Source organism: Salmo trutta, chromosome 37, assembly GCF_901001165.1.
Source record: "Salmo trutta chromosome 37, fSalTru1.1, whole genome shotgun sequence".
In the NCBI taxonomy this organism is placed as follows: domain Eukaryota; kingdom Metazoa; phylum Chordata; class Actinopteri; order Salmoniformes; family Salmonidae; genus Salmo; species Salmo trutta.
In genome coordinates this window covers 9,021,945-9,034,897 of record NC_042993.1, presented here as the reverse complement: position 1 = coordinate 9,034,897, position 12,953 = coordinate 9,021,945, and the positions used below count along the sequence as shown (strand labels likewise).

The 12,953-nt window shown below is 41.5% G+C and overlaps 1 protein-coding gene across 1 annotated transcript; it reads right to left on the bottom strand.

The window, feature by feature from the left end:
• Positions 1–388: 388 nt before the first annotated feature.
• On the bottom strand, positions 389–6,989 carry LOC115176892 (transient receptor potential cation channel subfamily V member 6). The gene is made up of 16 exons (XM_029737253.1): positions 6,841–6,989; positions 5,190–5,350; positions 4,530–4,750; positions 4,280–4,420; positions 4,096–4,194; positions 3,828–4,003; positions 3,585–3,737; positions 3,420–3,499; positions 3,185–3,320; positions 2,988–3,074; positions 2,804–2,880; positions 2,537–2,702; positions 2,352–2,418; positions 1,928–2,193; positions 1,686–1,792; positions 389–1,140 (listed from the first exon to the last, which is right to left on the bottom strand). The coding sequence occupies exons 2-16, from the start codon at positions 5,318–5,320 to the stop codon at positions 921–923; spliced, it is 2,127 nt and encodes a 708-aa protein (XP_029593113.1). The 5' UTR covers positions 5,321–5,350; positions 6,841–6,989; the 3' UTR covers positions 389–920.
• Positions 6,990–12,953: the final 5,964 nt, after the last annotated feature.

Genomic DNA, 12,953 nt, shown 5'->3' with positions numbered 1-12,953 from the left:
GGCTGGAATAGTCGAATCCACTCATTTGAAGGGGTGTCCATATACTTTTGGCCATGTGGTGTGTATTGTATCATAAGACAAGAATTAAAGCAATTTTTGTATTTTCTAAAGTCTAGCAACCTTGCTAGCTGGCATGCCAGCTAAGCTAGTTAGACAAGCCATTCTAGCTTAATTGATAGCCTGAAATGACAAGGTAGCTAGTTACGAGGTTGTGAGATTGGGAACCCATCTAGCTGGCTAGCTAAAACAAACTTTATAAAATTGCTAGGTGGCTAGTATGACAGATAAACTTATTGTGACCACTGCCCTCAGAACAGGTTCCGGTAGCAAAATGTAATAGAATTCCTAAATTGTTTACCTGGTCCGCACTAAAAAAAGAGATTCAAGGTTTATTTTGAGTATTTATTTCATTCAAGGGTGGGTAGATAGACAAACGTTTCAGCCTTCGTCAGTGTCATCAGCATCCCCTCTGAAGGTGCACTTCTTTAATGCTTGTTTTATTTATTCGTCAAGAAGGAATCAACAACGTTAATTTACAACAGTCCTGCCCATCACCGGCAGCTAAAATCAGATGAAACTCTGTGTCACTAGACACTCTCTTTCCTCCTCCACTCATGATACTGTCTTCACACATATCTTTGCTTAGTGGTTCACCTAGGAAGGAACCACTTACTATGGAGAATATGGGGGGAGGGGCACTGATTAGGATGCTGTATACACTTTCATCATGGTTTTCAGGTATTTTTATGGAGTATGTAGGAGAGACTATATGTGTGTGCCTGAGTGTGTGTTTGCATATGTGTGTGTCAAAATGTGTGTGTGCTCCGTATGGGTATGACGCCTTTGCATTCATGCTTGCATAACACATATATTATATAATAACAGTATAATGATCTGTTTTGCTGTCTTAAACCTCAGATCTATCTTACTTCCTGGTCATCCTCTTCCTGTTCCATGTCTAAACCCAGAGCGCTGTGGCGAATCATCTGCCAGAATGCCAGGGACTTCCTGTTTCCAGGTGCTTTTGACGTGTCAGTGTTCTCCGTCTCCTCCCGCTCCTTGCTCTGGTCCTCATCCTTAGAGAAGGCTTGCACGTAGCGACGCATCTTTTGCACCAGTGGGTCGTTGCGTTCCTCAACCCTGCAATGGAGACATTAAGAGAGTCATTATAATATAAAGCCTGTATATTTTATTTATTATTATTTTTTTATTTCACCTTTATTTAACCAGGTAGGCAAGTTGAGAACAAGTTCTCATTTACAATTGCGACCTGGCCAAGATAAAGCAAAGCAGTTCGACAACATACAAAAACACAGAGTTACACATGGAGTAAAACAACATACAATCAATGATGCAGTAGAAAAGAATAAGACTATATACAATGTGAGTAAATGATGTGAGATAAGGGAGGTAAAGGCAAAAAAGGCCATGGTGGCAAAGTAAATAAAGTATAGCAAGTAAAACACTGGAATGGTAGATTTGTAGTTTGAAGAAAGTTCAAAGTTAAAATATAAATAATATGGTGCAAAGGAGCAAAATAAATAAAATAAATAAATACAGTAGGGGAAGAGGTAGTAGTTTGGGCTAAATTAATGTGATGGGGATGGGGAAACACTGTTAACACCACCACACCTAAGACAGAGAGTACAGTAATAGGCCAGTTAGATGAAGTGTTGTTGTCTTACCGGAGGTACCACCGCTCCCCCAGGCCGTAGAGCAGGCCACACACCCCCAGGCGGGGCCACAGGCAGCGGGGCAACCTCCTCTCCAACATCAGGGTAGTGGCCACCACCTACACACAGTGAGCAGGGACAAAGGACATGGAGTATGTAAACATTTGATTTGATGTAGGAGAGACTATGTGTGTGTGTGCCTGAGCAATGTGTGTGCATGTGTGTGTGTCAAAATGTGTGTGTGTGTGGCACACCTGTGTCCTCCAGAGCTCGTCCCTCTCCTGGGCAACTCTCCGTTGTGTATCACTCATCATGGCTGTGAGCAGGCTGAGCAGCAGGAGGTAGGCCACAGAAAAGGTGCACTGCAGCACACGGACAATAGGGGGCGTTGTGAAGGTCTGGTCTACTGGCAGGTCTATCAGACCCACACTCAGCTCAAACTGGGAGAACAGAGTGATGGGGAAGGAGCGGTACGAAGGTAGAGAGTTTGGGTCCTGAGTCATGTACACCATCCACAGGGCTGGGAGGGAGGGAGGGAGGAAGGGAGGGAGGGAGAGATAACAACAACCAGGGTATAAAAATATTTTTATTTTAATTTTTTATACAATTGTCGGCAATTTGCTTATTTGAAACGTCAAGATCTGCTAATGCAGTTTCTCTTAAACAGAATGTACTTACAGGTGGAAAACCCTATGAGCACGATGAAGCTCAGCCACATGAACTTGGTCAGGTCTCCAAATATAATCTAAGAGGAAATGAGACAAAACACCACAACAGTTTAATATGGGAATCAAAACAGCAAAACCATATGTTCTACAGTAACGTCATGCTAATGCTTGTGTGTGTCTGCTTCCCTTACATACCTTCTGTATCATGATGACGTAAGGCCCCAGCATCTGAAAGCCTCGGGCGAAAAACATGACGTTACTCCAGCCCAGCACCAGACACACAGCCATGACAACTGTCTCCCCCTGCACCCCACTGACCCTGAACACACACAGCAGCACCACCAGGAATGCATAGGCAATACTGGGGAGGAAACAGGTTATAAATACTACAAAGACATGACAAAACACAACAACATCACTGGGTAGGTAATAAAGGCTACATAGGCACCAAGGTTGACTTACAGAATGACATGGAAGGGTCCCCCCAGGGCCGTCTGTCCAAAGTACTGCTTGGCCCCCACTCTCAGCATATCTGGGATCTTAGGGATTGGGAATAACACAGATTATATTGACAGCCAGTAATGTGATCTAATCTACAGTGTAAATATAAGTGACATGTAAAACTATTGGGTGATGTATGTTTTACCTCCAGTAGCAGAATAACCAGGGCACCCAGGACACTGATCATCTCTCCTACCAGACGCAAGTTGTCCCCATGGGTCACATAACTCTCCTACAGGGACAGAGAACAGGGCACGTGGATCACAAAGGGTTCATATGAACACCTCTGATTGAGGTTTGCACACAGGCTGTCATATGAAGACGCCTTCATGTCTCCCCCACCTTCAGAGTTTTCTGCACGCGGATGGTTTTGTCCATGTCAGATACAGTGTAATTCTCTGGAGCGTCCTTTAGGGGTCGATACACACAACACAGTGTGAAGGTCCCAATGTACAGGAGGTACAGCAGCAGCAACAACCTGTACACAACACAATAATAACATTACAACATTAGACATAAACAAATGACAGCATCTCAAACACAACATCAGAACATGATCCACTGTATGTGTGGTTACCTAAAGTAGTGTTTTCCATAGAGGTTCCACTTGAGACTGACCAATTGCCTAACAGGAGTCACTTCCAGTATCCTTCTTGCCTGAGGGAAGAGATCATCCTCATCATCAGTTTCCCTGTAGTGTATATTACACCGTATCATGTTTGTGTTCTGTAATGTACTGTACCTCTCTCCTCTGGCTGCCCACGATGAGCTCCAGCACAGAGCAGTTGACGTCGGCGACCAAGGAGTCGATCTCTGTGAGGTCATAGAGGTTAGAGGTCAAGGGTCCCAGGTTCCACTGGACGACTCGCCTCCGATTGACCAGGTGCTGGAAAGCCTGGGAGAGACAGAGTATTCTTTTTTATTTTTTTTACTGTTCCCATGTCTCCCTCTGTCCTCTTCTTTCTATCCCTCTATTCGTCCTCACCACAAGGTTGCCCTCCTGGGCAGCCAGTTTGAAGGGCGTTAAGCCACGATAGTTGGGCACCATGTCCAGTGGCACAGCCTGGTCCAGCTCAACGTCACGTGCCAACAGCAGATCCAATGCCAAGCATGCTAAAGTCTTATTGGGCTGCAGGACCAGGATGTGGAGCACTGTGTTACCTAGGGGGAAGAGAGGGAGATATTAAACTGCTGAAAAAGGGAGAAGAGAGAAGAGGGGGAGGACGAGGAGAAGAAAGAGGAATGTTTCATACCAATGGAGTCCTGGGCCCTGGTGCTGGCTCCTGCGTTGATCACCATGGAGATGATGTCCTGATTCCCCACACAGGCCGCAAATGCCAGGATGTGCTCACCTAAAGTAAAGCAAACGGAATCAAATAACCACATTTCCCAAAATGCATTTTTCTACTCCTTACAGACCACAAACAGTCATCTTACCATAGTAGAGCAGCCCTCCTCTTCTCTTCCTGAAGTACAGGCCTGTGACTCTGGGCGTGGCCACATCTGCCCCACGACCAATCAGACTGCGGACCAGGTTAACGTTCTGATTCACCACGGCAATGTGGAGAGGTGTCATGCCTGATTGAGCGCGACAGAGAGAGAATATATTATTGTGTGATTTAATATCTGTGTGAGTTTTATGATATTATAGTGTGTGTTTGTTCATTGTGTGTGAGAGTATATGTACCAAGGAAGAGGTCAGAGGTCATGGGCTCATTGATGAGTTCAGGTGCTCCGTCCATCAGAACTAAAGCAGCATCCATGTTATCATTCAGAACTGCCACATGCAGCGCGGTCTCCCCCAGAACACCTCTCTCAAAGATGTTAGTGGATGCACAGTCCAGAAGTTTCTTAATGCAACCTGCACTGTTCTCTTTGGCCGCAAAGAAGAGAGGGATGTCATTTGTCCTATGGGAGAGAGAGTGTGTTTGCCAGTTAGAATTCAAACACTGCATTCATAACGTCGTAATTATCAGCATACGACTGGGAAAAATCCACTTGAACGCCCCTTATGCTGGTAATTACTAGTGGGAAACTGTCTATCATCTCTGAGCTCAGACTTCTCCCACATGCTGAGCTCTGATGTCACATTCCAGTTCGCACAGACATCAGTTCAACGTCTAATTTTGATTTACATTTGGTTGAGTTGTCAACTATTGTGAATTCAACAGGAAATCAAAAAAAATGTTGCCATGTCATTGGATTTAGGTTAAAAGACGAAATGCCCTTATGTTGATGACATTTTCCAAATCCAATAAGTTTTCCATGTGGATTCAATGTCATCACATAGATTTATTGGGTTGAAATGAAGTGGAACCAATAGGAAACTCACCAATAGGAAACTCACCTTTTGTTCTGCAGCAAAAAAGTTTCATCCAGCGTCTCTTTCCACCCCTTCCTGTTCTGGAGGCGGAACCTAAGCTGGCTCCACCAATGGTTGAGCTCACCTGGAGCAGATCTTGCCAAGGGTGGGGCCATCCTCTCATATGGTGAGTCTATTTGAAACGGCTGGGAGGAGAGAGAAATTGATTGTCAGAAACAGAGAGATGTTCTACCATCAGACTTGACTCATAAAGAAATACATTTTTCTCCTTATGTACTAGGGACTCAAATCAAATCTAGAATGTGAGAGCTGTCAGCAAACTAACTGACAGATCGTTCAGGTCAGCACCATCCCACAGACCAGAGCTGAACCAGATACAGACCTTCTCATTCCAGTCATGTCCACAATAATGTTGTTTTTCTCTATTCTATCCTATTCTAAACAGTTCTGTAAAATGTAAAAGGTAAATACTTATCGTTACACAAAAAGAGTGCCTTTTGCATCCCTTCAATATTTCAAGTAGAAATTGTGCACCAATATTGAATTTTAAGAGCCTGTTATAGTAAATGAAGTGCCTTTGACATTTAAAAAAATATTTGTAACATTTTATTTGTTTTAGCAGACACTCTTAATTAACCAGAGCGAATTAAAGTAGTCAGTGCATACATTTTGTACTGAATTCCCCCCATGGGAATCAAACCCACAGCAACCCTGACGTTGGAAGGCTACCATGTACTACCAACTGAGCAACACACAAAATTAACTGATACACTTCCACAAAACAACCGCTCACATATCTAAGATTGTGTCCCAAATGTCACCCCATAGACTGTTTAATACATGACTCCTGACCAGAGCCCTACGGCCCCTGGTCTAAAATGGTGCTCTTTAACAGGGAATAGGGTGCCATCTGGGACACAGCCTTAGAAAGGCCATTCTCTCCTTCTCTTATTGCTTTAATACATACCACATGGAGAATTCAATAAATCAGATTTTTTTATTTGAATAAAGACTTGCTAAAGTGCCAAAATTCAGTGTTTTGACATGTCCCTCTATGCACCCACTTAACCCAAACATTTCTCTAAGTTTTCGCCTTGACTGTAGTCATGACAAAGTAATTTCTGAAAATTATTATTTCTTTCATGTCTGTCCCTCATTTTAAGGTCAACCCTGTTTTGTGAACTGAACTCTCAATTCAAAATTGGTAACTGTTCCTTTTTAAAAAAAAAAAAATTCTGAAGAAACATTTAACATCTAATAGTCAAATCATAGTGTAAAAGCAGGTGAGCTGGTTCTACTCTTTTTGGCCATTTTATGTTGTTTTGTGGTGGAAAACTAAGCGGGTCAAGCTCAACACGCCAACAATATTACCCATAGGTAGACAGGCTAGAAATGTTTTAACAATTACACTTTTATTGTATTCAATTGCCACTCCCTGTTGCAAACAACAAGCTTCAATTCTGCCTGTCACAAGGGGGATTCATGGCTGATTTAAGATGAAATCGTCAACCCTGTTACTTTATTTGGAACTTAGTATAGTATTTTTTATTTAATTTTACCACCTGAGATGGGGAAAAAAATATTATGACAGAATGTTAACATTTTGTGAAATATATATTTTTTTATCAAGTTACACTTCTCAAAAGGCACCGAATTGGTGGAACGACCCACTTACCTTTTACAATAGAAAACAGTTGGTGCTTTACTCCTAATTGACAGTCAGGTACAACGACAACATGTAACACCAAGCTGATTTGAGAAAGAGAAGGAGGATTCACAGGTGGGGATCTATATATATGGAGAGGAGGTCAAGAGGAGGGGAGGAGGTCAAGAGGAGGATAGATGTCAGAAAGAGGAGGGAGGGGCCAAATGGTGGAAAGGAGTAGTAGTTAAATTGAGCATTATCTTTTGGAAAGATCCATAACTTTATTGGAATAATTTACTGCAGTAAACCAAGGTTGTTTGCCATTTTGCTAAAACTTCTCGAACACTAAAGAGTGCTCTGGCCTTGCGCTTGACCACCACACTCAGTTTACCTGGCAGATGTCCTGAGACTGGTCCACGGTCCATAGGTCTCCCCTTGGCTCATTTTTAGCCCCTGCATCACCCCCATGTCAAAAATGTCAACATCATGACAGTCAACACTTTTTGGTCTTTATTCTCAGTGAACCGTTCAGATAACTGGTTCGAAAGTTGTCTACCTTTCAATTGTCTCAATGCTGGTATGTAATCAAAAACTACATATTGAGGTGAGCTTGTCTATGGACACCTTACCTGTCAGGTCTATAGAAACTAGTTTAGACTGGCTGTGATCTAGTTCAATCTACACTGAAAAAAAATAAAGGTTCTTAAATGGTTCTTCTTTAGCTCTTAAGGTTCCTTAGATAACTTTTGCCTGATAAAGAACCTTTGAGTGTTGGTGTTAATAACCAGAGTTGAACCATAACCACGCCCATCATTATCATATTTTCCAGCATGCTCTATTGAAGGTGGATTTTATTTTAGTATTTTTTTCAAAATGTATGTTTTTCATGTACATTGATTGATTAATTAATCTTATGCTACTCAAATATAAATAACATACCTTTTTCTAAACTATTCCAATCTGTTACTTGGACTTATTGCACCCATTACTGAAATGGTTGTTCCAGTTTAGATGTTTAAGGTAGTCTCATATCTTAGTCTTCCCAACCCTAGCACTGTCAGTCATTCTGAATGCAGGTTGGGGGTGACAAAAATATTCCAGTTGTTGTATATCCCAATCTGGCTGGATTTCAATAGGAATTACACATCACTTTGCAAGCCAGCATAATGTGAGTTTCAGGCCTTATGAAATATGTAATGTATTTTCTTAAACAATGACAACATATTCACTTAGTGAAGGCCACAGAACTGAACATGAATGAATGCAACAACCACGTCTCGGTCACTAGCAAATGCAGTCATGGGTGGTACTGGTAAGTAGTGATGTTACGTTTAAAACTGGAGCTCTGAGGGATGCATCAAAATCGCTAAGCAGCTACCTTCAAAGCGGTGTGCTTATGCTTGTATCACTTTATCAGAAATACTTCATCAATGACGCCCAAAGCTTTGTTTGGTCACTTGCTTTTTCAAACCTTGTGTTGCAAAATGCGTGATCACACTGATTTCTCAGTGGTTTGGGCGCTTTCTTCGATTCTAAGCTGCTTTCAAACACTGACCTCTTCTGGACACCGTACTTACAAATATAGTTAGGATTTTGTACCAAAATGTTCACCTGATCGGTAGCTTAGCAAGTAGAGTAGGGAACTGACTAACTAACTATTCATGGTGGGAGGGTATGAGGTTGAATCCTGTTGTAGGCACACTACTTAGAAAATAGTTTTATTTATGTAAAACCACACTTTCTGTCATCAAGGCAAAGGGTGGCTACTTTGAAGAATCTCAAATATAAAATATATGTTGATATGTTTAACAGTATATTGGTTACTACATGATTCCATACAGTGGGGGAAAAAAGTATTTGATCCCCTGCTGATTTTGTACGTTTGCCAGCTGACAAAGAAATTATCAGTCTATAATTTTAATGGTAGGTTTATTTGAACAGTGAGTTTTGGACTTCAGTGAGTTTTTTTTTAGCTGTTCGGGCACACCAAACATTTCTGAAGGCAAGCTGAAGTCCGGAGCCAAAGTTTACGCCCTTTCATTTGTGATTGGTCAACAGTAGGGATTCTTCAATAAACTCTTTGTTGTCATTCAACATGAACCTTTCGCTCCCACTGGCTGTCAATGGTTTTACATTTGTTGTCTTAGGTCTGTTAGGTCTTAGGTCCCTCTTTATGTAGTGTTGTGTTGTCTCTCTTGTCGTGATGTGTGTATTGTCCTTGTGGTTGCTAATTTCTGTATTACCAAATGAGGAGAGACAAACTTCACACACCAGTCAGAGTTATACTTAAACTACATCTTTAATTATAAGAGCTTTGCATTAGCACTTGACTTTCAACGATTCACCATTACTAATGAACCATTGAGAGTGTCAACACAATGGCTACTGAGATCTTTAATAGCAAAGATCCACCCCCCTTTGACACGACAAACCACAGATATTTAGGGACTGTTCACAAAGAAAGACTTTTACTTGAGAGAGGAGTATCCACAGCCAGATAGCATTCGCTATAAATTATCATTCAGTTTGGTCCCCTTGACGAGGTTCTAATGTCGTTCCTGGTACTTCATTGTACAAAAACACCAACTCATCCAATGGCATATATCAATGGTCAACTCTAGATACTCCCATCTCAAGCAAACCCCCTCTTGACCCCACTCCTGGACAAGCTCACTGAGGGGAGTGAGCCTCTAGGTCATACACTATCCCAGGATAAGTGCAAGATCTAAAAGAGGACACACACATACATGGTTCCAGACACTGCCACACACCTCCCCACAAAATGGAAAAGGAGGGAGTGACTTGCGCACAGACATTGTGGAGACAAGTAATTGGTTCCCCATTAATCACGCCATCCCTTCACATGGTTTAAGAATAGGTAAAGACACATTCACATATGAAGACAATGTTCCATTCTGACCTCTCCCCTCTCTGGGCCCCAAGTAACTGAGCCCCAGCTAAGGGAAAAGTACAACTGCCAACACCAAAGTCCAAAGGGATACATTCTAATGACAAGTATCTCACATAAGCATATTATGCAAATAAAACATCTTAATTATCTATGTTACCCAACTAATTCTGATTCATCCGCCACATCCTATATTTTAATTTAATTTATTTGGATTTTTAATCCCAGCCCCCGTCCCCACAGGAGGCCTTTTGGCTTTTGGTAGGCTGTCATTGAAAATAAGAATTTGTTCTTAACTGACTTGCCTAGTTAAATAAAAAATTAAGAAATAAAATAAAACATGCCTACATGCCCCCCCAAAATCTATTTTTTATTCTAAAATACTTTGAATAATAAAGAAACATTTTAATAGTAAAAAATTGTATATATATATATATATATATACTGTAGAATGAAACAAACTTATCTGAGGGCTGAGAGCATTTGAACAAGTAGTGAATAATCGAGAATACACTGTTACAATCAGTGGTGTTAAATAAAAATACTTTAAAGTACTACTTAAGTCATTTTTGGGGGTGTCTGTACTTTACTTAACTATTTTTATTTTTGACAACTTTTACTTTTACTTCACTACATTCCTGAAGAAAATAATGTACTTTTTACTCCATACATTTTCCCTGACACCCAAAAGTACTCGTTACATTTTGAATGCTTAGCAGGACAGGAAAATGATCCAATTCACTCACTTATCAAGAGAACATCCCTTCTTCTGATCTGGCATGCTTTGTTTGTAAATTATGTCTGAGTGTTGGAGTGTGCCCTTGGCTATCCGTAAAAATGTTTTTTTTTTAAATGATGCCGTCTGGTTTGCTTAATATAAGGGATTTGAAATTATTTATACTTTTACTTTCGATACTTAAGTATATTTAAAACAAAATACTTTTAGACTTTTACTCAAGTAGTATTTTACTGGGTGACTTTCACTTTTACTTGAGTAATTTTCTATTATTGTATCTTGACTTTTACTCCTGTATGACGATTGGGTACTTTTCCGACTACTGGTTACAATGCAGAAGAGTCGCGCTGATTGAATAGAATGGGACAAAGATGGCCATGAGACAAAGCCAGCAAGAGTTGCATGGCTTGAGATATTGCAGTGGCGATTTTAGCATGTAAATCTTGGTGGGATAAAACACATTTAAAGTGGGATGCATGCGAACAGTTTTGCGAACAGTTTTGACTGGGCTGAGCGGGAACTGTGCTTCCTCAGAGGTAGGGAGGCGAGCAGGCCAGAGGTGGATGAACGCAGTGCCCTTGTTTGGGTGTAGGGCCTGATCAGAGCCTGAAGGTACGGAGGTGCCGTTCCCCTCACAGCTCCGTAGGCAAGCACCATGGTCTTGTAGCGGATGCGAGCTTCAACTGGAAGACAGCGGAGAGAGCCGAGGAGCTGGGTGACGTGAGAGAACTTGGGAAGGTTGAACACCAGACGGGCTGCGGCATTCTGGATGAGTTGTAGGGGTTTAATGGCACAGGCAGGGAGCCCAGCCAACAGCGAGTTGCAGTAATCCAGACGGGAGATGACAAGTGCCTGGATTAGGACCTGCGCCGCTTCCTGTGTGAGGCAGGGTCGTACTCTGCGAATGTTGTAGAGCATGAACCTACAGGATCGGGTCACCACCTTGATGTTAGTGGAGAACGACAGGGTGTTGTTACTACACAACATACACTTAGTATTACTTTCTTAGCTACAGTATACATATCTCCATGGCATATTACATCATTTATGCAGCAGCATGCAATACATTTTTGGACTCAACTTGGTGTGCTGTGCTCACTTAAACAGGAAGGTGGCGCGGTGGTCCTTTGTGGGCAAATTTTGTCATCAAAGTCTACCATTCTCTGGATTTATGGTGCTTTCAAAACAACTGGGAACTTGGAAAAAAACAAGGTTGAATCATGATGACGTCATTGATCTTCAGGTCATAGCTCTAGAAAGAGGCCGAATTTACAATTCTGAGTTGGATGACCATTCAAAACATATTTTCCCAGTCAGAGCTCGTTTATTCCTGACTCCGAGTTAACAGTTGTTAATCAATTGAAATCATGCTTCATTGACAGCATGGCCAATGTTGAATGTTTATCATTTTAAACTTGAAAAGATCCCAGATTTGGGACCACACAGCCATTGTCACTGATTCCTTCAAAACCACTCATTGTTGAATTTGAGATTTCCAACTTGTTGTGTAATGTTTATGTCCAATGGCCGATGAGCACCGATACGTTTTATCTATAATTTCTTCATATGACAAGGGTTGAAAAGGATTTGCCAGTAGACTGTCGACATGATTCATGATGATGACTGCTTGCTAGCTAAGTTATTCAAAGGATGATGTTGACATGAATCAGTCCAATCAAAGCTACTGTAGATATAACGTGATTTGACGTAATTTTATCTGTGGCCAATGACCTTGAGCCTTCTTGGATGGGCACTTCTAATGTAACTCTACGGCAGCGCTCAAGGGGCTAGAATTTTCTAAGTCTACCCTTAGACTTCACGGTGACGTTTGTGTCCCCATGAGTGACAGAACACTGAGCCAATCACGGTGCAACGCTCTGTATTTTCTGCTGGCTTGCCCCACTACCACAGAAAGCACTGAGCTAGGCTGAAAAACCTGCATTTTGGAGCTGCCTTACACAAGAAAACAAAAAAGAGACCATGTTTGTATGCAGCTTCATTAACTCAATGATATATATTATGTTTTACATTATTTGCAAACTGATCTGTGACACGTATTAATGCCAAAATAACATGCAAAACAGGCAAGCCAAAAAAAAGAAAACATTTATTTGTATTTATTTTTTGCTAAAAATGTGGGGCTCAAAACATGAATGACGTGTCGCCACTGTACTAAGGACTCGTGAGCTGTATCCGACCATATAACAGCTATAATATTCTTCTGCATTTGAATATTTATGCAAATCTGGAGATTACACCAAGTAGGTGTAGATATTGCCATAGCATAGGCTACTTTGGACCGTTTGGTAGGGTTGTCTCCCCAGCTGGTCTGCGGCAAGTTGAAAGGACATAGGCGAACCAACAAGAATCCATTTAGAATATCTAAGATTAGCGAATTAGATCGAGATGACCTTCTCTCGCTAGTCAGACAGCTAAAGTCAGCTAATGTCAGCTAACCAGCGAAAAAGCTATGGGTAAACAAACAGTGATCTAAGTATA